At 41.5% G+C, this 21,360-nt stretch overlaps 1 protein-coding gene across 1 annotated transcript in view; it reads left to right on the top strand.

The window, feature by feature from the left end:
• Nucleotides 1-21,360, top strand: part of PDS5B (PDS5 cohesin associated factor B) — a 153,645-nt gene that overhangs the window by 110,713 nt on the left and 21,572 nt on the right. Inside the window, exons 18-29 of the mRNA XM_089690872.1 lie at nucleotides 629-734; nucleotides 4,503-4,663; nucleotides 6,321-6,444; nucleotides 10,278-10,436; nucleotides 10,924-10,992; nucleotides 13,625-13,761; nucleotides 13,997-14,120; nucleotides 15,376-15,580; nucleotides 15,687-15,801; nucleotides 18,778-18,910; nucleotides 18,998-19,117; nucleotides 20,772-20,834. Coding sequence (XP_089546998.1) covers nucleotides 629-734; nucleotides 4,503-4,663; nucleotides 6,321-6,444; nucleotides 10,278-10,436; nucleotides 10,924-10,992; nucleotides 13,625-13,761; nucleotides 13,997-14,120; nucleotides 15,376-15,580; nucleotides 15,687-15,801; nucleotides 18,778-18,910; nucleotides 18,998-19,117; nucleotides 20,772-20,834 — 1,516 coding nt within the window. The remainder of the gene's footprint in view (nucleotides 1-628; nucleotides 735-4,502; nucleotides 4,664-6,320; nucleotides 6,445-10,277; nucleotides 10,437-10,923; nucleotides 10,993-13,624; nucleotides 13,762-13,996; nucleotides 14,121-15,375; nucleotides 15,581-15,686; nucleotides 15,802-18,777; nucleotides 18,911-18,997; nucleotides 19,118-20,771; nucleotides 20,835-21,360) is intronic.

The raw sequence follows: 21,360 nt of genomic DNA, 5'->3' as shown, positions 1-21,360 counted from the left end.
TGAGCTACCTACTCTGATCTTGTTCTGATCAATGCTGTCACTGGCTCTCCTATTATTAACAACTACATATGTGGCAGCCAGTAGTGTGTGTAGTATATAATAATAATAATTTTTTTTAAATATATATTTAAAAAGTAACTGAAATTTTGGTGCAGGGGTTACCTAAAATCCGTCTTGCATCTTAGTGCAGACTTCTGGCCAAAATCAGTGAGCCAATCACACAAGCAGCCAATGACGTTTTTGGTAGCATCCTGTTTTAGCAGGATTTTGTTGAAATGAATAACATAATAAATAACAACGTTCTCATGTGATATCTTGTTGAACACCACATTGGGGATATACTTTGCCCCTGTATGCTAAAGACAATAGATAATTTATATTGCGTTTTTTCTTTTGCTGCGAGATAAGAGGGCTTGAGGAAAAATATTGGTGTTTCCTGTATAAGCCTTTCAGATACTAGCTTTCATTCTTTTTAAATTGATAGTTTAACACTTGGATGGGCAGTTCTATTGTTTTAGTGTGATTATGATGCAGCAGAAAAATGTGTTGTGTTTTTGTTTTTTTTCTTTTTGTGGGTGAGCAAGAATGCTATTTGGGAGTTATGATAATGCTGTTTTCCATGCTACAGCTCCCTCATTAAACTGTTGAACAAATCGATTGATGGCACAGCAGATGATGAAGAGGAAGGTGTGACCACAGATCAAGCAATACGAGCAGGACTTGAATTGTTAAAGGTATGTTCTTGTACCAGTTCATAATATTATTATTGTTATTATTATTTGGGATTAGTTTGGGTTTGAACAACAGTTTGAGCAGCGCTTTACAATATTAAGAGACACAGTACCGTTACAATACAGTTCAATACATAGGAATTAAGATGGCCCTGCTCGTGGAGCTTATACTCCTAAAGGGGTAAAAGGAGGGGGAAGTAGTACAAAAGATAATATCCTTGGGGGAAGGGCTGATGAAGATGGTCTAAGTACAGTTTTTAGGTGGAGGTTGGGTGGGCTTCCCTGAATAGATGAGTTTTCAGGGATCACCTGAAGATGTACAGGGTAGGAGATAATCAGAAAAATTAAAGTATGAAGTTTCAGAGAATGGGAGATGTTATAGAGAGTATTTAGAATTTTATCTTTTGGGCTAGTAGAAGCCAGCAGAGAGGAGAAGCAGTCACAGATCAGTTAGAAAGGTGATTGAGTCTAGCAGCAACATTCATTATATACTGAAAGAGGAAAAGCCTTTGTAGAGGTAGGCCAGTGAAAAGGGAGCTGCAGCAAGACAAGAGATTACCAGGAGGTGATTTAGTTGTTTAGTTGTGTTAAGAAGAAACAAATTTTGTAAATGTTTCAGAGGTTAAAGTGGCAACATTTAACCAATGACTGTATGTGAAGTTCGAAGGAGAAGTCAGAGTCTAGGATTACACCTAGCACCCTGCCATTCATGGAAGGACCAATAGTTGCTCTATTGGTTTTAATAGTAAAGTGAAGAGTGAGGATTGGGGAGGAGGAAATAGTATGAGCTCAGTTTTAGACCGATTGAGTTTGTGAGCAGAAGAGCAGTGAGATGGATCTGTTTGCTATCTGGGTTGTATTGGAAGCAGTGGAAGGTTCTCAACTGGTCCAGGGAAGAGGTGTAGAGAGATAGTAGAAGGTGCCCAGGAACAGAGCTCTGAGGTACCCCAACAGAAACAGGAAGAGAAAAGGAGACAGGATTGTAGTTGATGCTGTAGGTGCGATGGGATAGATGGGAGAACCAGGAAAGAGTCACGAAGAACAAGGTTTGGAGTTTATTGGAAAGGAGGGGGTTGTTGACTATTTGAAAGGCAGTGGAAAGGTCTACCAGTATGGAGTAGTGACCCTTGCTTTTAGTAGTTGGCAAGTCATTAGTGAGTTTTAGTAGGGCAGTTTTAGTGGAATGTAATGGGTGGAAGCCAGACTGAGGGAGTTAAGATGGTTGTTAACGATGAGATAGCAATATGGTTAAGGACAAGGCGTTCAAGAACATTGGAGGGAAATGCGAGCAAAGAGATGGGTTTTAACTTAATTTTTTCAAGCTGGTGGGGTCCAGTGAGGGTTTCTTAAAGTGATACTAAAGTCTTGTTGTTTTTTTTTTTTGTTTGTTTTTTTTTAATAACAAACATGTTATACTTACCTGCTCTGTGCAGTGGTTTTGCCCGGATCCTCCTTTTCTTGGGTCCCCTGCTGGCAGTCTTGGCCCCTCCTTCCTATAGGGTGCCCCCATAGCAAGCAGCTTGCTATGTGAGCACCCAAGCAGGCACACTCCTGAGCCACGGCTCGGTGTGTCCATTCACACATAGAGCTATGGCTCGGCTCCGCCCTCTCATCTTGATTGGCTTACTGGCTGTGATAGCAGTGGGAGCCAGTGGCCAATCAGTAGTGAGAGTCGCTGGATCAGGATGGGGCTCAGGTAAGTATTTTGGGGGGGGGGGGGGGGGCTGCTACACACAAGTTTTTTTTGTTTTGTTTTTTCACCTTCATGCATAGATTGCTTGAAGATAAAAAACCTTGATCCTTTAGAACAACTTTAAGTATGGGGGTAACCAGTGCATGTTTATATGGGGAAGAAAAGAATGAAGTTAAAAAGTGTAGAATGGAGGAGGGCCATAGTAGTGGTCAGGAGACAGGTGGTGAGGTGGGCCTCAGAGGGAAGTTTGGCACCTACTTCAGTGGCAGCAGGGTCAAAGGAGGAAAGTATTGAGTTTGGTGGTGGACCTGATTTGTTGGTGGTAGGAAAAAGCACATACAATTCACATGAATTGCTTCGATCTTGTTTTTTAAATGATTGGCAATCTCCTGGGCAGTAAGTAGGTTAGTGGGAGGAGGAAGTGGGAGTTAAAGTACAGGGCTAAGAGTAGCAAAAAAGGTTTTTGATGAGTGTGACCAAGTGTGTTTGTTTAGCAACATAGAGGTAGGAGTTGTATTTAAGAAGGGCAGATTTGTGTAGGGTGGAGTCTTGCAGGGATCTAATTTTACAGCACAATAAGTCAAGAGAATGGTTGTATGGTGTCTGTTTTGCCACGGTTGTAGCAGGTGAGGTCTGGTTCTGCTCATTGAGAGAGGTGGAAGCATGTCCCCTCCAGGACAGGGGAGAGAATTTTGTCGTAAAGGTAGTCGGTAGCAGAATGGTTGAAGTGGCGAGGGTTTCTACAGGTAAGTAGTTGGTTATGAAAGGAAAGCGAGAGAAAAAGTGGTATTAGAGAGGTTGCAGGGAGTGCCAAGGTGGGAGAATACAAGATTGAGGGCATTATCATTGGAGTGAGTGGTGGTGTGTGTTCGCTGAGTTAGGTTAAAGGAGGAGGTTAGGTTGAGTAGCTGAGGGGTGGCTGGTATGTTAACATTGACTGGAATATTATTCACTGTGAATAGTGTTGGGTACTTCAGTAGAAAGAATGTAGAGTAGCCAAGCAGAGGAGTCACCAAGGAAGCATGACACTGGTCCAGGAAGCTGATGTATCACTGCAATGCTCAGGATACTGAAAAAAACAGACAGTGATTCTTGAAAGAGGAGAGGGAGGTGTAGGAAGAGCCTGGAAGGTGCTTTATGAGGAAAGGAGAAGTCTAACTCCACCTCCTTTTAGTCCACTGGTTCATCACGATGAGTGGGCACTGAAGAGTCAGAGTCCTGAAGCCAGGTTTTTGTAATGGCAAGTAGGTTAGAAGTGTTGAAGAAAAATTAATTGACAGAGGTGAGTATGTTTGAGAGTGAGCGGGCATTCAAGAGGGCACATATGTGTGTGTGTGTGTGTGTGGGGGGGGGGGGGGGGGCAGATTGTAGAAGCAGGGGAACTGAAATAACACTGTTCGGTTTGTAACTGCTGCCAGGGAAAGTGTGCCAATTCTGGTGGTCTAGGGCCAGAGTCCAGGGCAATATTCACAGAAGATAGAAGTCACAAAGAGGGTGAGGTATGTGAGCAGAGTGTGAAATTTATATTACAGCAAGTACTCAATGGAAATTGTGACATTTTGTGGGCCCAGAAAGAGCAGAAGATAAGTGCAACAATATGTAGCGGGCAAGTGTAAGAGTGATCTGTAGTCGCTGTAAGGTAGAGGAGGGATAAAGAAATGAGAGTTTGAGGAGAGAGGGCATTGTTGCAAGTAGGAAGGACGACAAGAGCACATTAGAGGGAGAGCGTTCAATGAAGGAATGAAAGTGCACTTGCAGACTGTTTGAAGTAGAGTGCTATTGTTTGTGCTTGACCTTATTGTTGTTTTAGTTAAAGGCACAATTAAATGTATATACATTTTGATTTCTGTGATCAGCACACGTTTACTGTGAAGTGCCATTTGTTTAACACATAAATTGGCATCTCTGCCTCCTCACAATGTCATCCCATGGAGTTGTACTGAATTAACACTCAACTGCTGGTTAAGACCGTCTTCAAATGTAACTGTACTGTCTATAACAGTGTAGCTGTTAACCGTGCAGAATGCTTCCTGTATACAATGCGTGGTGTTCTCACAAGATTTCAAATGTTTTTTCAGGTTTTATCTTTCACACATCCCATCTCATTTCACTCAGCTGAAACATTTGAATCCCTTTTGGCTTGTCTGAAGATGGATGATGAAAAGGTGGCTGAGGCAGCTCTGCAGATATTTAAGAACACCGGAAACAAAATTGAAGATGATTTTCCTCACATCAGATCGTAAGTTTTCATCTGAGAGCATTTGTGTATATTGTATGCTGTAGATTGGCTAAAGTCGTCACAAGGCTGGATTGCTTTAAAGGCAAACTCCTATTGCAGGTGCAGGCAGTCATTTTAACTGCCTCCTGCCGGCCATATAGTAATATGACAGACGCAAGGCAGTTCTCTTGTTCTGGGAGGACGTCCTATAACGTCCTCCCATTCTAACCGCGCATGCGCGGCTCCTGGAGCGCGCAGCGCGGCGATCGGGGGTGCGCAGTGTCCCTCGGACACAGCGGATCACCGGTCCACGGAAAGAGCCGAAGATGTCGGCTCGGTCATGTGATCAGCTGTGTCCAATCACAGCTGATCACATGTAAACAGGGAAATGTAGTTTATCGGCATTTTCTCCTCACGAGCTGTCACGCTGACAGCTCGTGCGGAGAGGAGAGCCGGTAATCAGCATTCCTCAGAGGGGACATGTACATAGATCATCAGAGCACTGATGATCAGTGTGCCCTGATGATCTGTGTAGCCCTAGCAGTGCCACCTGTCAGTGTCCGTCAGTGCCAGCTCTCAGTGCTCATCCATGCTACCTGACAGTGCCACATCAATGCCACATATCAGTGCCCATCTGAGCTGCCTTTCAGTGCCACCTATCAATACCAGTCAGTCCCACCTATCAGTGCTGCCAGTCAGTGCTGCCTATCAGTGCCATATAGGAGTGCTGCCTTTCAGTGCCCATCAGTGATGCCTGTCAATGCCCATCAGTGCCACCTACCAATGCCTCCTCATCAGTGCCCATCAGTACTACCTATCAGTGCCCATCAGTGCAGCCTATCAGTGCCCATCAGTGCAGCCTCATTAGCGCACATCACTGAAGGAGAAAAATCACTTATTTACAAAATTTTATAACAAAAACTTTTTTTTTTCTTCAAAATTTTCAGTGGTCTTTGGTTTGAGAAAAAATAAAAAACCCAGAGGTGATTAAATACCACCAAAATAAAGCTCTATCGGTCACAAAAAATTATAAAAATTTCATATTGGTACAGTGTTGCATGACCGCGCACTTGTCATTCAAAGTGCAACAGCGCTGAAAGCTGGAAATTGGCCTGGGCAGGAAGGGGGTATAAGTGCCCTGTAGGCTAGTGGTTAAGTTTTAAAATGCCTGTTTACCTATTTTCAGTGTAATGGGTGAGAAGACAGTAGTTAAGGACTGAACACACCCATCCCCCCGCCAGAAAAAAACTTTGAAAATATGTCATAGCATAGTATACAAATCGCAAACGAGAAAAAATGTGTCCCTATTATCTGCTGTGATTTACTGAGAAGTTGATGTAGCCAACGAAAAAAAATAATTTATTTTAAGGCCCTATTCACACTGTCCGGGGAGCTTGCATTTCTGCTCGTGACTTTGTGGATGATTCTCATTCTCGTGTTATTCTGTTGCCCACAGGGCTGCCCATTCACTTGAAAGGGTTGCCCACAGGAACGTTTGTTGCAGCAAAGTTAAGGGACAAAATTTTGAACAGGTGCAATTTCACATGCACTTTTTGCGGCGCAACAATTGCGGCAAAATCGCACCACGTTTGTGGTGCCATTCTTGCTCCGCATTAGATATGCAGTTGTGGAATTTTCTATTAACCATTTCTAATGCTCCCTATGCATTTGTTTTTAGAGCCTTGCTTCCGGTTCTACAACAGAAGGCCAAGAAGGGCCCAATTCGTCAATCTAAATATGCCATCCATTGCATAAATGCAATATTTTCCAGCAAAGAGACACAGTTTGCCCAGATATTTGAGGTTAGTGCATCACCAGAGATTTCATTATATTACAATGTGTGATGTGTCTTTTGGATTGCCTAATGATTGCTGTACCTGACAGTTATCTGTGAGCCTTGTTACTGCAGTACTTCCCCCGGGAAGGCAGACTTGTCTGGTTTCTTATTTCCAGCTTTTGATGTGCTGACTGTTTGTACATAACCATTCTCCCTCAGTTGCTGCTCATTTTATAGCCCATGCTAGAATCTGTTCTTTTCTCTGCTTGCTACCTGAAGATGACTGTGTACATCCACAGACACTATTAATTCCTGCATTTGCCTTCATGTTTTATATGGCATTTCAAATTCGTAAAATTCACAATACACCACTTTGTGATCTGCTGGGATTTCACTATTTAATGTGATTCATGGATTGAATATGTTTATTTCAGTACAGTCTTTGTATGTTTCAGACTATATGTACAGCTCTCACATCAATGCAGAAAAATATGTAGCACATAAACGAGCAAGGGTACTATAGAACATTAATCCAGAAATATGATCTGGTAAATGTGGTAAGGTAAGACACTTTCTCAGTATATGGGAGGTGTTCTTTCTTTTGTATAAAGTATGTCAAGTGAATAAAAGTAGTCTTGCCCCTAATCCAGTGCTGTAGGTCATTGCTTTTAGTACAGACCTGTCTATCTCATCACAGGCTTCTAAATAAGACAAGAAAACTTTGTACTGTGACTAGTTCCAGGCTTTAGTTTACCTTGTTACATTTTTTAGGGCGCAGTGAGTTGAGTAAGGTGGGCAGTAGATGGCTGATGTCTCCCTGACAGAAGTGTGGGGGCAGAGTCCTACCTGTCCTCAAACTGCGAAGTGGGTCTCAAGGTGTACTGTGTCACATACCTAACGGGGGAATGTGGATTATGTCCTGTCTTCCTTTTCCTTACCACTTCTTAACCACTTGCCGACCGCGCATAGCCGAATGACGGCTGCACCGCGGCTGGCTAGTTCTGGGTGGACGTCATATGACGTCCTCCCAGAACGCGCTCTCCTGCGCGCCCCAGGGGGCGCGCACCCGGCGATCTCCGTGATCGCTGTGTCCTACGGACACAGCTGATCACGAGATGTGGTGAAAGGCCGATCCCACCCGCCTTTTACCACGTGATCAGCGGTGTCCAATGACACGCTGATCACAGGAAAATGCAAGTGCCGGTTCTCGGCTGCACTTTCCTCACGCTGTCAGATCGTGAGGAAAGTACTGCCGAGAACCGGCAGTTGTCAGAGCGGGGATCGGCACCGATCATCAGGGCACTGATGATCAGTGCCCTGATGAGATGATCAGTGCCCTGATGATCGGTGCCCAGCAGTGACCCCCGCAAGTTCCTCCCAGCAGTGCGCCCACTAGCCCCGCCCACCCATGCCCAGCAGTGCCCCCACCTGTGCCACTCTGCAGTGCCACCTACCTGTGCCCAGAAGTGCCACCTACATGTGCCAGCAGTGCCACCCACCTGTGCCCACCCACCTGTGCCCACCAGTGCCACCCACCTGTGCCCACCAGTGCCACCCACCTGTGCCCACCCACCAGTGGTGCCCACCAGTGCCGCCCACCAGTGCAGCCCAGCAGTGCTGCCAGTCAGTGCCACCAGTCAGTGCCCAGGGGTTGTGCCAGTCAGTGCCGCCAGTCAGTGCCCAGAAGTGATGCCAGTCAGTGCCGTCTATCAGTACCCATAATCAGTGTCACCTATCAGTGCCGCCTATCAGTGCTGCATATCAGTGCCGCCTATCCGTGACCCCTAATTAGTGCTGTCTATCAGTGCCGCCTATCCGTGCCACCTCATTAGTACTGCCTATCAGTGCCCTTTAGTGCTGCCTATCAGTGCCCATCAGTGCCGCCTATCAGTGCCCATCAGTGCCGCCTCATCAACGCAAATCAGTGAAGAAGAAAAAATACCTGTTTGAAAAATTTTATAAAAGAAACAAATAAACTTTTTTTTTTTTTTTCAAATTTTTTGCACGTTTTTTAATTTATAGCGCAAAAAGTAAAGCGCCCAGTGGCGATTAAATACCACCAAAAGAAAGCTCTATTTGTGAGAAAAAAATGATCAAAATTTCATATGGGTACAATGTTGCATGACGGCGCAATTGTCAATCAAAGTGCAGCAGCGCTGAAAGCTGAAAATTGGCCTGGTAAGGAAGGGGGTATAAGTGCCTGGTAGGCAAGGGGTTAATGAGACAACAAAAGGATCAACCATTTTCCTACATTTTTCAACTTGTTAGTATCTAATTCAGTCACTTCAAAATCTGTCAAAGTGATTGGAATGCTCGATTACTTTACAGCCACCCAGATCATTTCTGCTTAAGCCCTGGTTCACACTGATGTGAATTGAGCATTCAAATCGCATGCAATAATTGGCAATAGATCTGATCTAATCTGTGCGACTCTGACTTTGTCGGAATCACAACGAGTAAAAAAGTACTTTCTGTAGTACTTTTACCGATTTGGTGTGCGACTTGCATAGACATCTGTGCATGAAGTCGGATCCAGTGTGAACCAAGGCTAAAAGTACAAAACCCACAGAGAGGACACATCCTTTGCAATCAAATGGTGCCCATACTCTAAATGAAAGATTGTTTGAAAATCTGTCATTTGGACAGTTCATTAGTTTTTCATCCAGTTAATAGGGGAAAATCGGTAGTAACGTTTTTGAGCCAAAACATTGAAGAAACGGTTTGGGAAAACTTCTGCCGAATGAACAATAAATTGAAAGATTTATGTGTTTCTCACTCATTAAAAGTCAAACTGTTGGTACTATGCATATGTGACTCAGAAGCAAAAAACTGATGAAAAAATTATTAATTTCATGTCAATTGAGCGATTTATCATTCAAAATTCAGTTATTACATGATGGCAACATCTTTTGCTCTCATTACCATGTGTTCGTCTTTCAAAAACCTGTTTGAACGATTTTTCAACTAGTGTATGGCTAGCAAAAAGCTTAAGTTATAAGGGTACTTGATTCACTTATCTGGGGCAGCTTGCTCATCCTTGTGTTGAACAAAATATGTAATACGTTTTCCTGGAAGATCTTCATTACATTGCTTGTCTGGCACTACACTGCATTTTCCCAAATCTTCTCATGACTTCTCTCCTGTATGTTAAGGAGAAGGGGAGGTGTTCTATAGTCCCTTGATTTAGAGTTCAGGCAGGGTTTAGTTTGGGATTTGAGTACAGTAGAAGCAATATTGCCAGCTCAAGCAGGATCTTAGGAGCTCATTGGTTTTCTGGCAGGATCAATGGGTATGTTTCTGCATTTGCATTGTTTTTAAAGAGACTAAACATTTGAAAATATGCATGTATTGTGGTAATGTAGTTCCCACCCAGACATAACATTTAGGGCCAGTTCACACCATAGAAACGCAGTCCAGATGCGTTTCTGCATGTGCTTCCCCCCCTCCTCTTTTTCTTCAATTTAAATAAGGACGTGCGTTCAAGTGCGTTTTTTGATGCATTTTCCCACTTTCCAGTACAGTTCTGTGTAGGAAAAATGCAGCCTGTGCTACTTTTTTTTTTTTTTTTTTGCAACAGGAATGCACTGGAACTTCAAGCACTCATGTGAAATATGACATTGACAACAATATAACCTACTTTCTCTGCGTTTTGGATGCAGAAAAAAAGCACACTGAAATGCATGTAGTGTGAACTGGCCCTTTAGGCTTTGTGTGCAAGCTGTATTTTAGTACTTAGTTTGCTTTACTGCCATATTGTATTAAGAATTTCATTCAGTTAAAGCTGAGCTACAGTGCAGAATAGTAGCACATAGAACTATGACCTGTTTTATTAACGTTTCTTCATTTCCTTATGTTCAGCCACTTCACAAAAGCTTGGATCCAAGCAACCCTGAGCAGCTCATCATATCCCTTGTTTCCATTGGTCACATAGCTCAGCTGGCTCCTGATCAGTTTGCTTCTCCTCTTAAGTCTATGGTGGCCAATTTTGTGGTGAAGGATTTGTTGATGACTGACAGAGTAAGTTAATAGTCTTCATTCCTACTATACATGCTTCCTGTGCCAAGTTCTCCCTTAAGTTCTCTCATTGAATGTTTGTAGTGCAAAAACTATATACATATGTGTGTGTTCTAAAACATAAGAGAGAAAACTAGGACACTGCTGTCTGATTACTAGTCTGTTGATTTGCTGATGACACTACTGTGCTGCTCACTGTTCTCCTTGCTGAAGGCATTGATACAAAGAAGCATAGTCCTTCCTCTACACAGAGAGTTCACAACAAGGTATGCCAGGTCAGAAATGGGAGGAAAAATCAGCTGCAGGAACCACACAGAAAATACTGTTGACTAGTCCTTTTCCCTCTGACTTTTTTTAGTGCACAGCTTCCACAGTTCAGCTCCTTTTTAAGATGTTACAGTGAACATGCTGTTGAGTTTTAAAGGAAAATCAACTCACAACTGGGGACCTGGTTTAATGTGTATCTCTTGCATATATTTTCCTTTTTTAGTGTCCTGGCAGAAAAACTACTAAGCTCTGGGTTCCTGATGATGAAGTGTCGCTTGAAACATTGGTGAAGGCAAGTAAATATTTACATCCAGCATATATTGTTAACCACTTGCCCTCCAGAGGATTTACCCCCCTTCCTGACCAGGACATTGTTTGTGATAAAGCACTGCGTTACTTTAACTGACAATTGCGCAGTCATGTAATGCTGCATCCAAATGAAATTTTATGTCCTTTTTTTCCCACGAATAGAGCTTTCTTTTGGTGGTATTTGATCGCCTGTGCGGTTTTAATTTTGCGCTATTAAAAAAAAAAAGAAAAAAAAAAAAAAAAAAAAGCGACAATTTTGAGAAAACAATATTTTTGACTTTTTGCTATTAAACACGTCCAGTTAAAAAAAAAATGTAAATCAAATTTCGTCATAAATTTAGGCCAAAATATATTCTGCTACATGTCTTTGCTAAAAAACAAAAATCCCAATATGTGTAAATGAATTGGTTTACATGAAAATTATAACGTTAACAAATGGCGGTATATATACTTGAAAAAAATTCCCCCCCCCCCCCCCCTTTTTTTTTATACTAGTAATGGTGGCGATCAGTAACTTATAGCGGGACTGTGCCGGGCATTCTCACTGGGGGGGGGGTGACACCAGTACAGTGATTAGTGCTAATAAAAAGCCCTGACACTGTACTAATGGCACCGGGCAGGAAGGGGTTAACATGAGGGGCGATCAAAGGGTTAACTGTGTGCTGTGTGCTATTTTACTATGGTGTGTGTGTTTGCTTCACTGTAAGCACACTGTCTTGTATGGCTGTGCTATGCAGAGCCATACAGAGCAGTGTGCAAGAGCTGGCAGGGGAGAGATCTGTATTGTTTACATACAGGTCTCTCCCCCGTCAGAAATCTTCGGAGATCGCTGCCTGCCGGTGGGGAATCACTGGCCGGAACTCAGTGATTGACAGCCGAGGCCACGAATGGCGGTGTGGGTAGGGCGCTCACGTGCGCCCCCTACCCGGAATGGCATAATCACGTGATTTTGCACACCTGTGCCTCCCTGTAGCAGTATTTCTGCTATAGGGCAGTGCGGTAGCGGTTAAGGGCCCAATCGGACCCATCAATTGCAGTTCATTATGATATTGTGAACATTAGTGCAATAGTGATACCACTAATTTTCAATGGCACTCCAACTCCCTTTTAGATGCATGTGTTTGCATCACACGGTAACACACTACCTTGTGGTTTGCTACATCTGAAAAATGGAGCCCGTCAGATTTTGTACTTGATTTGGTATGTTGGCAGCCCAGTAGGCTGTCATAACACAATGCATGTTGACACGGAATGCACTGCACCGGGCTGGGAAGATCTGAATCCGTGCTAAAGGTTTAATTTCACAAATATTAATTTGATTGATTTGATCTTATTGTAAGGTTTAGTGCCAAGCTCGAAGTTCATTCTGCTTTACAGCCCAAGTTTGCTCAGAAACAATATTTGTAGTTTGCATTAGGCATGTTCATCTCAAAAGTAATTGCAGGAATAAAGTTCCATTTTGCATAGTCCTTTAAAAGAAAGAAATACCTAATGTATACATCAGGCCTAGTAATATTGGCCATCTCAATTATTTTTAAAACTATTTTAAAGTTTCTAGAGGTTTAGAACTAGCTGTATCTACAGTTGTGCTCAAAAGTTTTCATACACTGGCAGAAATTGTGAAATTTTGGCAGTGATATTGAAAATATGACTGATCATGCAAAACAAATGCTCTTTTATTGAAGGATGATGATCATATGAAGCCATTTATTATCAAATAGTTGTTTGGCTCCTTTTTAAATCATAATGATAACAGAAATCACCCAAATGGCCCTGATCAAAAGTTTACATACCCTGGAATGTTTGGCCTTGGTACAGACACACAAGGTGACACACATGGGTTAAAATGCCAATTAGAGGTTAATGTCCCACATCTGTGGCTTTTTAAATTGCAATTAGTGTCGGTGTATAAATAGTCAATGAGTTTGTTAGCTCTTACGTGGAAACACTGCCTAAGCTAGATACTGAGCCATGGGGATCAGAAAAAAACTGTCAAAAGTCCTGCGTAACAAGGTAATGGAGCTTTATAAAGATGGAAAAGGACATAAAAAGATGTCCAAAGCCTTGAATATGCCAATCAGTACTGTTAAATCACTTATTAAGAAGTGGAAAGTTTGGGGATCTCTTGATACCAAGCCAAACTCATTGACTATACACTGACACTAATTGCAATTTAAAAATTCACAGATGTGGGACGTTAACCTCCTAATTGTCGTTTTAACCCGTGTGTGTCTCCTTATGTGTCTGTACCAAGGCCAAACATTCCAGGACATGTAAACTTTTGATCAGGGCTATATGGGTGATTTCTGTTATGATTTAAAAAGGAGCCAAACAACTATTTGACAATAAATGGCTTCATATGATCATCATCCTTCAATAAAAGAGCATTTTTTGGCATGATCAGTTTTATTTTCAATATCAATGCCAAAATTTCACAATTTCTGCCAGGGTATGCAAACTTTTGAGCACAACTATAAATAATGTTACATTTCGCACCAGGTGGCCATCATTCGTGATCATAGCTTTCATATTTGTCAAGCTAGATTTTATAGCATTTAACAAAACTCTGCATTAAAGGAATGTTTCCAGAACATTTTTTTTTTTTTTAAATGTAGATGCAAGGCATTAAAATGATGGTGCGCTGGTTAGTAGGTATGAAGAATAACCATAGTAAGTCTGGAACATCTACACTGCGACTTTTAACAGCCATATTACATGCGGATGGCGATTTAACTGAACATGGAAAACTAAGGTAAACCAGTCCTTGCAGAATATCAATGATAGTTGTCTATATTCTGATTCTAATTTCACAAACCTATGTTTGTTTTTTTTAATTTTTTTTTTATATACAATATATATTTGTGTTTTTATTTTTTTAATAGTGTGTATACAGCACTACTTCTATATAAATTGGTGGCCGTTGCAAACTAAAATACCACACTGAGTAGACATTTGTGCTCTAACCTATGTTTCTTCTTTCTGTGCAGTAAACCAGATATGTCACGGCTCAGGCTGGCAGCTGGATGTGCAGTTGTAAAGTTGGCACAGGAGCCTTGTTACCATGAAATTATAACTCTGCAGCAGTACCAGTTGTGTGCTTTAGTGGTCAATGTATGTATATTATTTTTGCTCCCTATGGATCATTTTACTAGAGTTACTGCATTTAGCTATATATTTTATCTGCTTTGTACTGCTATTAAGTATGGCTATACCTCTATGCACTTGTTTTCCCTACTGTGAATGTGTAAAGAAAGGGTAAGGTATTGGCTATTAAAGCTAGAGATATTCATGTTTTTAAAGCCTGGTTAGAAATTAAGTTTATTTCCTTCCTGCACAGTACTGGACACAGGATAGGAAGTCCTTGACCATGGGTTATATGCTGCTACCTACAGGTGATTGGACACTGTCAAAAGCATTGCCCTCATCAACCTGGTTCTCTCTGCCCTGCAGAAACCACCCTTTAAGCCCACCAGGAATATTCCCTTAGATGATCTCTCCTGCAAACTAGCTCTTTTGTTTTGCTATCACATCTGTCGGATATGTCTGAGTTGGCAGCCCTGTCCTTTAAGAAGCCGTTCCTCATACTTCACTAAGACAAGGTTGCCTTACACCCAAGACCATCCTTTCTTCCTAAGGTGGTATCAGTCTTCTACCTCAGTGAGGGCATAGTCCTACCATCAATAGGCCCTGCTCCAAAACATCCAAAGGATGGGTATAGAGCCATTTGAGTCCACTACAGAACTACAGGTTTGATTAGACTGATGGATTCCCTATTTGTCCTGTCCTTAGGCCCTCTCAAGGGTCACTCTTCTTCCAAGTCCAATTTTTCGAGATGGAAAAGAAATCTGATCTTTAGAGCTTACAGACTCAAGGGTTTTAGGGAAGGAACCTGTTGGGCGTGTCCTCCAAAAGCTAATGTCCAATCACCTGAAGGTAAGAGTTTGTAACGCAGAGTCTGAGTACTTTGCCTGTGTCCTATACTCCAAGATATGAAATTTACAGGTAAGTCAAATTATGTCCTTTTTTTTTTTTGGTCCATAGATTACATAGAAAAAAAGTGTTTTTAAAAGAATATTGCAAAAAGCCTAGTCCACCCCCCCCCCCCAAAGTAATGTAATGACAACATTATCACCAAATAAACAAGACTATAATTAAATTGTTAAAACTTATTTGGAAGGTAGGGGACATCAAGGTATAAGAGCTGAATTGGTTAATGATTTCTGTCATTATCCCCTCCTTTTCTCCACCATACTTTTTTAAAAGTTACCATTTACCTCTTGTTGCTCAAAACATTGCTTTCCAGAGGTTACACTAATGTACAAAAATATGAGACATTGCTGCAAACTATTTTTTTGTTTTTTAACAGGATGAATGTTATCAGGTCCGACAAATATTTGCCCAAAAACTACACAAAGGCCTTTCCAGATTAAGACTGCCACTAGAATATATGGCTATCTGTGCCCTCTGTGCTAAGGATCCTGTGAAAGAGAGGAGGGCACATGCTAGGCAATGCTTAGTAAAAAATATCAATGTTAGAAGAGAATATTTAAAGCAGCATGCTGCAGTAAGTGGTAAGTGAGATCAACAGGTGTTCTGCCTCCCTTGTTTGAGGTGTATGTGAGTGTTTAACATCCCTAAGGTTCTGACAATTTAAATTTTTCTTTTTTTTTTGTTTAGAAAAGCTGTTGTCTCTTCTACCAGAGTATGTTGTCCCATACACAATTCACCTACTTGCACATGATCCAGATTATGTGAAAATTCAGGATATCGAACAACTAAAGGACATAAAAGAGTAAGCCTGTTCTACATCCATTCCTTTGTTAAACTGAAAGTGTGCTTTTTTTGGGGGGGGATAAACGATCGAAGCAATTGATGGAGAATTTATTTGTAGCTGGAAAGTATGGAAATATTAATCCATTTACTTTGGTACATTCAGCAGCAAATTTTGAGTCATAAAGAAAATAAGTGACATTAATGCATGTGTCAAATAAGTTCTGCACTAATCCAAAAAATGTTTGTTTTTTTTTAATTCAGTAAGGGATGAAACAATTGTTTTCGGTGCTTTAAATATGTATCAGATCATGTGGCAGACTCAAATATGCTGTGCAAAAAATTGGAGAGAAGTCCAATTCACAATACCTGTAATGTCAAAAAAGCAGTGAATAATACGAAGAGGATTGTGGGATATATGCTGCAATCCAAAAGTCCCAGTGCAAATGAACTCCAAAAGAAATGTGTAGTTAGATCCACACCTCCAGTGTATATCAAATGGGTGCTTACTGGTAGGCAAAGACTTCCATTTTCAGAGTGGTCAAAATAGCTTAGACAGCATGCGAACCAGACCCTCCAGTTAGACTTAATTTGCAGCCTTGCAAAGAAATGGGTAAAAAAAATACACATTCAGTATGAATGGCTGTGCTTGTTTGTAAAGAGGCTCCACATCAGAATCTCAGGACAGTTTCGTGGTGATAGTGTGTGTGTGTCTGTGGCTGTGTGTCTGTGGCTGTGTGTGTGTGTGTGTGGCTGTGTCCTATGTGTTTCATCAGATGTAAGGTCATCAGTGACTTAGACGTGCGAAGTCCACCTCACGCTATATATATTACAGATTAACAGGAAAGAAGATGGAATCATTCCTTAAGCTGCATTTGTTCAGGGCCGTGCACTCACACAGATGTCCGATTGGGATCAGCAGAGTCCCAATCAACAACTGTGGGACTGACTGCACTGGGATGCATGGAACAACTGTACATCCCCATGCAGGTATACATGCCCCTCATATGGGCATGGATGCATACACTCCATGTGAATGCATACACCCTGTGTGAACTAGGCCTCATTTCAAAAGGGGTTCTGCTGATTGGCCCTTTAACTGCCTCCTGTTCGCCCTATAGCAGAAATACTGCTACAGGGCAGCACGGGTGGCAAAATCACATATGTGTGTGTGTGTGTGTGTGTGTGTGTGTGTGTGATTTTGCATTTCCGGGTAGGGGGGGGGCACACGTGCGCCCTACCCGAGCCGCCATATGCGGCCGCTGCTGTCCAGTGATTTCTGAGGATCTCCAACGGGGAGGAGAACTGTTGGTGCACACTGCTTTGCATGGCTTTGCATGTGCAAAGCAGTGTGATTACAGTGAAGCACACAGACAAAGCACAGTGTAAAACAGCACACAGTTAACCCTTTGATCACCCCTCATGGTAACCCCTTCCTGCCCAGTGCTATTAGTACAGTGTCAGTGCTTTTTTTTTTTTTTCTTAGCACTGATCATCCCTGTATTGGTCAGTTCCCCCCAGTGTCAGAATGCCCGCCGCAGTCCAGCTATAAGTCGCTGATCGCCGCCATTACTAGAAAAAAAAAACGAACCAAAAAAATTATATATATATATATATATATATATATATATATATATATATATAAACCCAGTATATATACCGCCGTTTATAAACGCTATAATTTTCACGTAAACCAATTAATTTACATGTAGCAGAATACATTTTTGCCTATATTTGAGACGAAATTTGATTTACATTTTTTTTTTACTGGACATGTTTAATAGCAAAAAGTCAAAAAGATTGTTGTTTTTTCTCAAAATTGTCGCTTTTCTTTTTTTTTTTTTTTTTTTTATAGCGCAAACATAAAAACTTCAGAGACGATCAAAAACCAATGAAACAAATTCGTGGGAAAAAAAGGACGTAAATTTCATTTGGGTGCAGCGTTGCATGACCGCACAATTGTCAGTTAAAGTAATGCAGCGCTGCAATGCAAAAAATGGTCTGGTCAGGAAGGGGTATAAATCCTCAGGAGAGCAAGTAGTTAAAGGATAAGTTCACCTTTTAACAAACATAATAAATGCACTTTTTTTTTCCCCAGGTAAAAAAGTGCATTTATTTATTTATTTTCATTGGAGCCTCTAAAGCATTGCTACAGCGATCAGCATATTGCGGGTGCCATGCAGGTCTCCTGCAGACCTGTCATTGTATCCTATGGGCAGGCAGATACTGACAGGAAGACTCAATGAACTACTACAGCGCTTCACAGTGCTATGGTAGTTCATTGAAAACGACAAGCCAACAGCTGCAAAGGCTTTCAGAACTTGTAATGTTTTCATTCACATGTGAATGTGTGGAGCGGGTTAATTTGTGACAACTAGTGGGGGGGAGGAGGTCCCCCACTAGCTGTCACAACAGGGGAGCAGGGGCTGGTCCTTTTGTTACATGTTACACCCTAAATATTGGTGTAATATGTTACGAAAGGTAAACCTATCCTTTAAGCGATTCTAAGAGTTAATTTTTTGGGGGGAGAAAATAACAAACATGCTATACTTACCTACTGTGTGCATTGGTTTTGCACAGAGCAGCCTGGATCTTCGTGTTGTCGGGTGCCCCCACAGCAAACAGCTTGCTATGAGGGCATTTGCTGCTCCATGCGGCTTGGACCCACCCCCCTCTCTCCTCATTGGCTTGACTGGATGTCGTGCACATCGATGGATCGTGATGGGGCTCAGGTAAGTATTAATATGGCTGGGGACAGTGCTGCACACAGAAGGTTTTTTTACCTTCATGCATAAGAATGCATGAAGGTAAAAAACCATGAGCCTTTACAACCACCTTTAGGAATAATCTTTTTACCTTCTCAGGGATTATGAAAGGTCAGATATGACTTTAGAATTTTTCATTTTTCTCCCACCCTTTTTGCTCTTTTTCCCCCAATATTTCCCCTATACAATTTTAACAAAATGTTGTTTGATTACTTTATTTTTTTTTTTGCAAGGTGCCTGTGGTTTATTTTGGAGATTTTAATGTCAAAGAATGAAAATAACAGCCATGCTTTCATTAGAAAAATGGTGGAAAACATTAAGCAAACCAAGGATGCGCAAGCTCCAGATGACCCCAAAATGAATGAGGTTCGTTAATTTCATTATAGAATTTATAAGATGCTGTACATACATTAGAATAAAAAATCAGGGATTATCAAATTGTTTCTTTTGCAGAAACTATATACAGTATGTGATGTAGCAATGAATATAATTATATCAAAGAGTACAACCTACAGTTTAGAGTCTCCTAAAGATCCAGTATTACCAGCACGGTACTTCACACAGCCAGACAAGGTGAGTTCTGTAAAATTGTTATCTTCATAAAGTCAAGGCATGTTTTTTGAGCTAGTGAAATACCCCATGCCTTATTTCTAATTTAGCTGTGCCTTTCAGAACAAAGTAAATTTGTATCCTACTGTACCTATTATTAGAGGTTAATATTACACACATTGATAAAATTGAGTTGCATTTACTCATCTTCGACAATGGTATAAATAATGCAGAAATTGAAATTTGATTGTTGGCCCAGTCCACACATCAACGCCTATGGCCTGCAGGTCAATAAAATCAGGTATTATATTCCTTTTTAAACTGGTTCTGTATACAGCTTTTTTTTTTTTGCTCTTTTTTTCCCCCATAAGGGAAATTCAAGCCTCTTCTCTTATTTCTATTGTTGACCGTTTTCAATGAGAGAGAACCATAATTTTAGAGCTGTCCCCAGAATAAGATGAGGGGAATTTTTCCAATAGCGGTAAATGTTAGACAGGAAGTGAAAGTGAAATTTTACCTGGCAGGTGTTTTCACCATTTCTTGTTTTATCTAAAACGAAAAATCTGTTTAGTTTGGTTATACCAACAGTTTTGGTTTTACTCATTAAGTAGTAATAGCTTCATCTTTTTTTTCACAGAAACATAAACATTAACAATAAACATTAGAACAAAGGATTCCTTTTCACGTTAGGAGATTATTCGCTTTTTTGAACATATGTACCGAGTCCTGCAGTTTGCTGTACGCCACCTTGGCGTGGGGGGAAACATGCACTTGTGACATCAGCAAGTAGAAAGCTTGAGACTACATGTGTGCCCTTAATTCATATTAAAAGGTCCTATATGATCACACTGCATGTTACTACATGCACAGGCAGCAGGAATAAACACAAAAGACATGCCCTCTGCTCCTACTCCAAGGAGCATGATTGATATCTGCTCCAGAGGTACTGTCTGGGAAGCTGCTGGTCAATACCTACTCCTGGAAGAGGAGTAGAGGACATGTAATGTGTGCGCCTCCTCTCATGCTACCTGTGCATGACAGCGCAGGCAGTGTAATGATATTTCCCTGTATTCAGATTCCAGGAGCAAAAGGGTTGCTCCAAGAAGCATGCTACGGAAAGGAGCTACCCTAAATCAGGAATGTGAAACTAGTACAAAGGGGATCAGCAGAATGGAGAGACAAATGTGAGCTTGTATACATTAAAATTCAGCATGCATAGTAAGTCTTCATCTGAGCATTAGAGGGAAAAAAATAATTTTGCTTTAATGTTTAAAGCTATCACTATCTGACTACTCCGTTATAGTGGCCAAGTTGGGAACATTTCAGAAGATTGATATCAAATTGGTTTAACTGACTCCTGTTGAATGCATATCTGTGATGAGTAATCAGATGACTGTAAAATGGTTGACCTGTGAATTGTGTTTTGCAGGAATTAGGTTTAACGTTACAATTCCTGCACTACACTTCACCGCGAGTGCACCTGCCTTGCCTGCATGGCGATTAACACAAAATAAGTTATCCTAATATTTGTTTTCACAGATCTTTAGATGGCGTTTACCAAACAGAGAATGAGGGGAATGTTGAATCCATTTTTGTTTTAGTTTTGATTCAGTGTAACATTCTGTAATGAAGTCTTATTACTTCTTGTGTTTTAGTGTTTGTTTCTTGTCCTCCACAGAATTTTAGCAACACCAAAAATTATCTTCCTGCTGACATGAAATCCTTTTTCACTCCAGGAAAGGTGAGTAGTGAACTTATGTCTGCTTAAAGCAGAGTTTCAGATGTTTTTGTGTTTACTAAAAGTCAGCATCTACAGTTTTTGTAGCTGCTGACTTTTAGTAAACACACTTACCTGTCCTGGGGTCCAGCGATGTACTCAGCGACGCAGTCCCTTCTCTCCTTCTGTCGTTCACGGCGCCTGCATCTCTACTGTGGGCAACAGGCTGTGACAGCTTACGGCTTCACAGCCTGGTGCCCACTGCGCATGCGCGAGTTGCACCACACTTCCTGATTGGTGAACCTGTGAAAGTTCCCAGGAGACTGTGGGAGCAAGGAGGGGGCCAAACTTCTGGGTCACTTTGCTGCAGCAAACTGAGCCGGAAGTGTGAGCGGGTACCTGTCAAACCAGATACCCGCTCCTCCCTCCCCCCCAAAAGGTGCCAAATATGACAGTGGAGTGGGGAACGAGTCAAATAACTGGAGCTTCCATTTTTGAGTGGAAGTCAGTTTTATCTAGATTCTGTACTAGTATGTAGGTACAGAACAAA

Source organism: Staurois parvus, unplaced genomic scaffold (assembly GCF_062004578.1).
Source record: "Staurois parvus isolate SC_StPar_1 unplaced genomic scaffold, SC_StPar_1.0 ptg000544l, whole genome shotgun sequence".
NCBI classification, from domain to species: domain Eukaryota; kingdom Metazoa; phylum Chordata; class Amphibia; order Anura; family Ranidae; genus Staurois; species Staurois parvus.
Note: the sequence above shows the minus strand (reverse complement) of the source record. Positions and strands in the feature narration are given on the sequence as shown.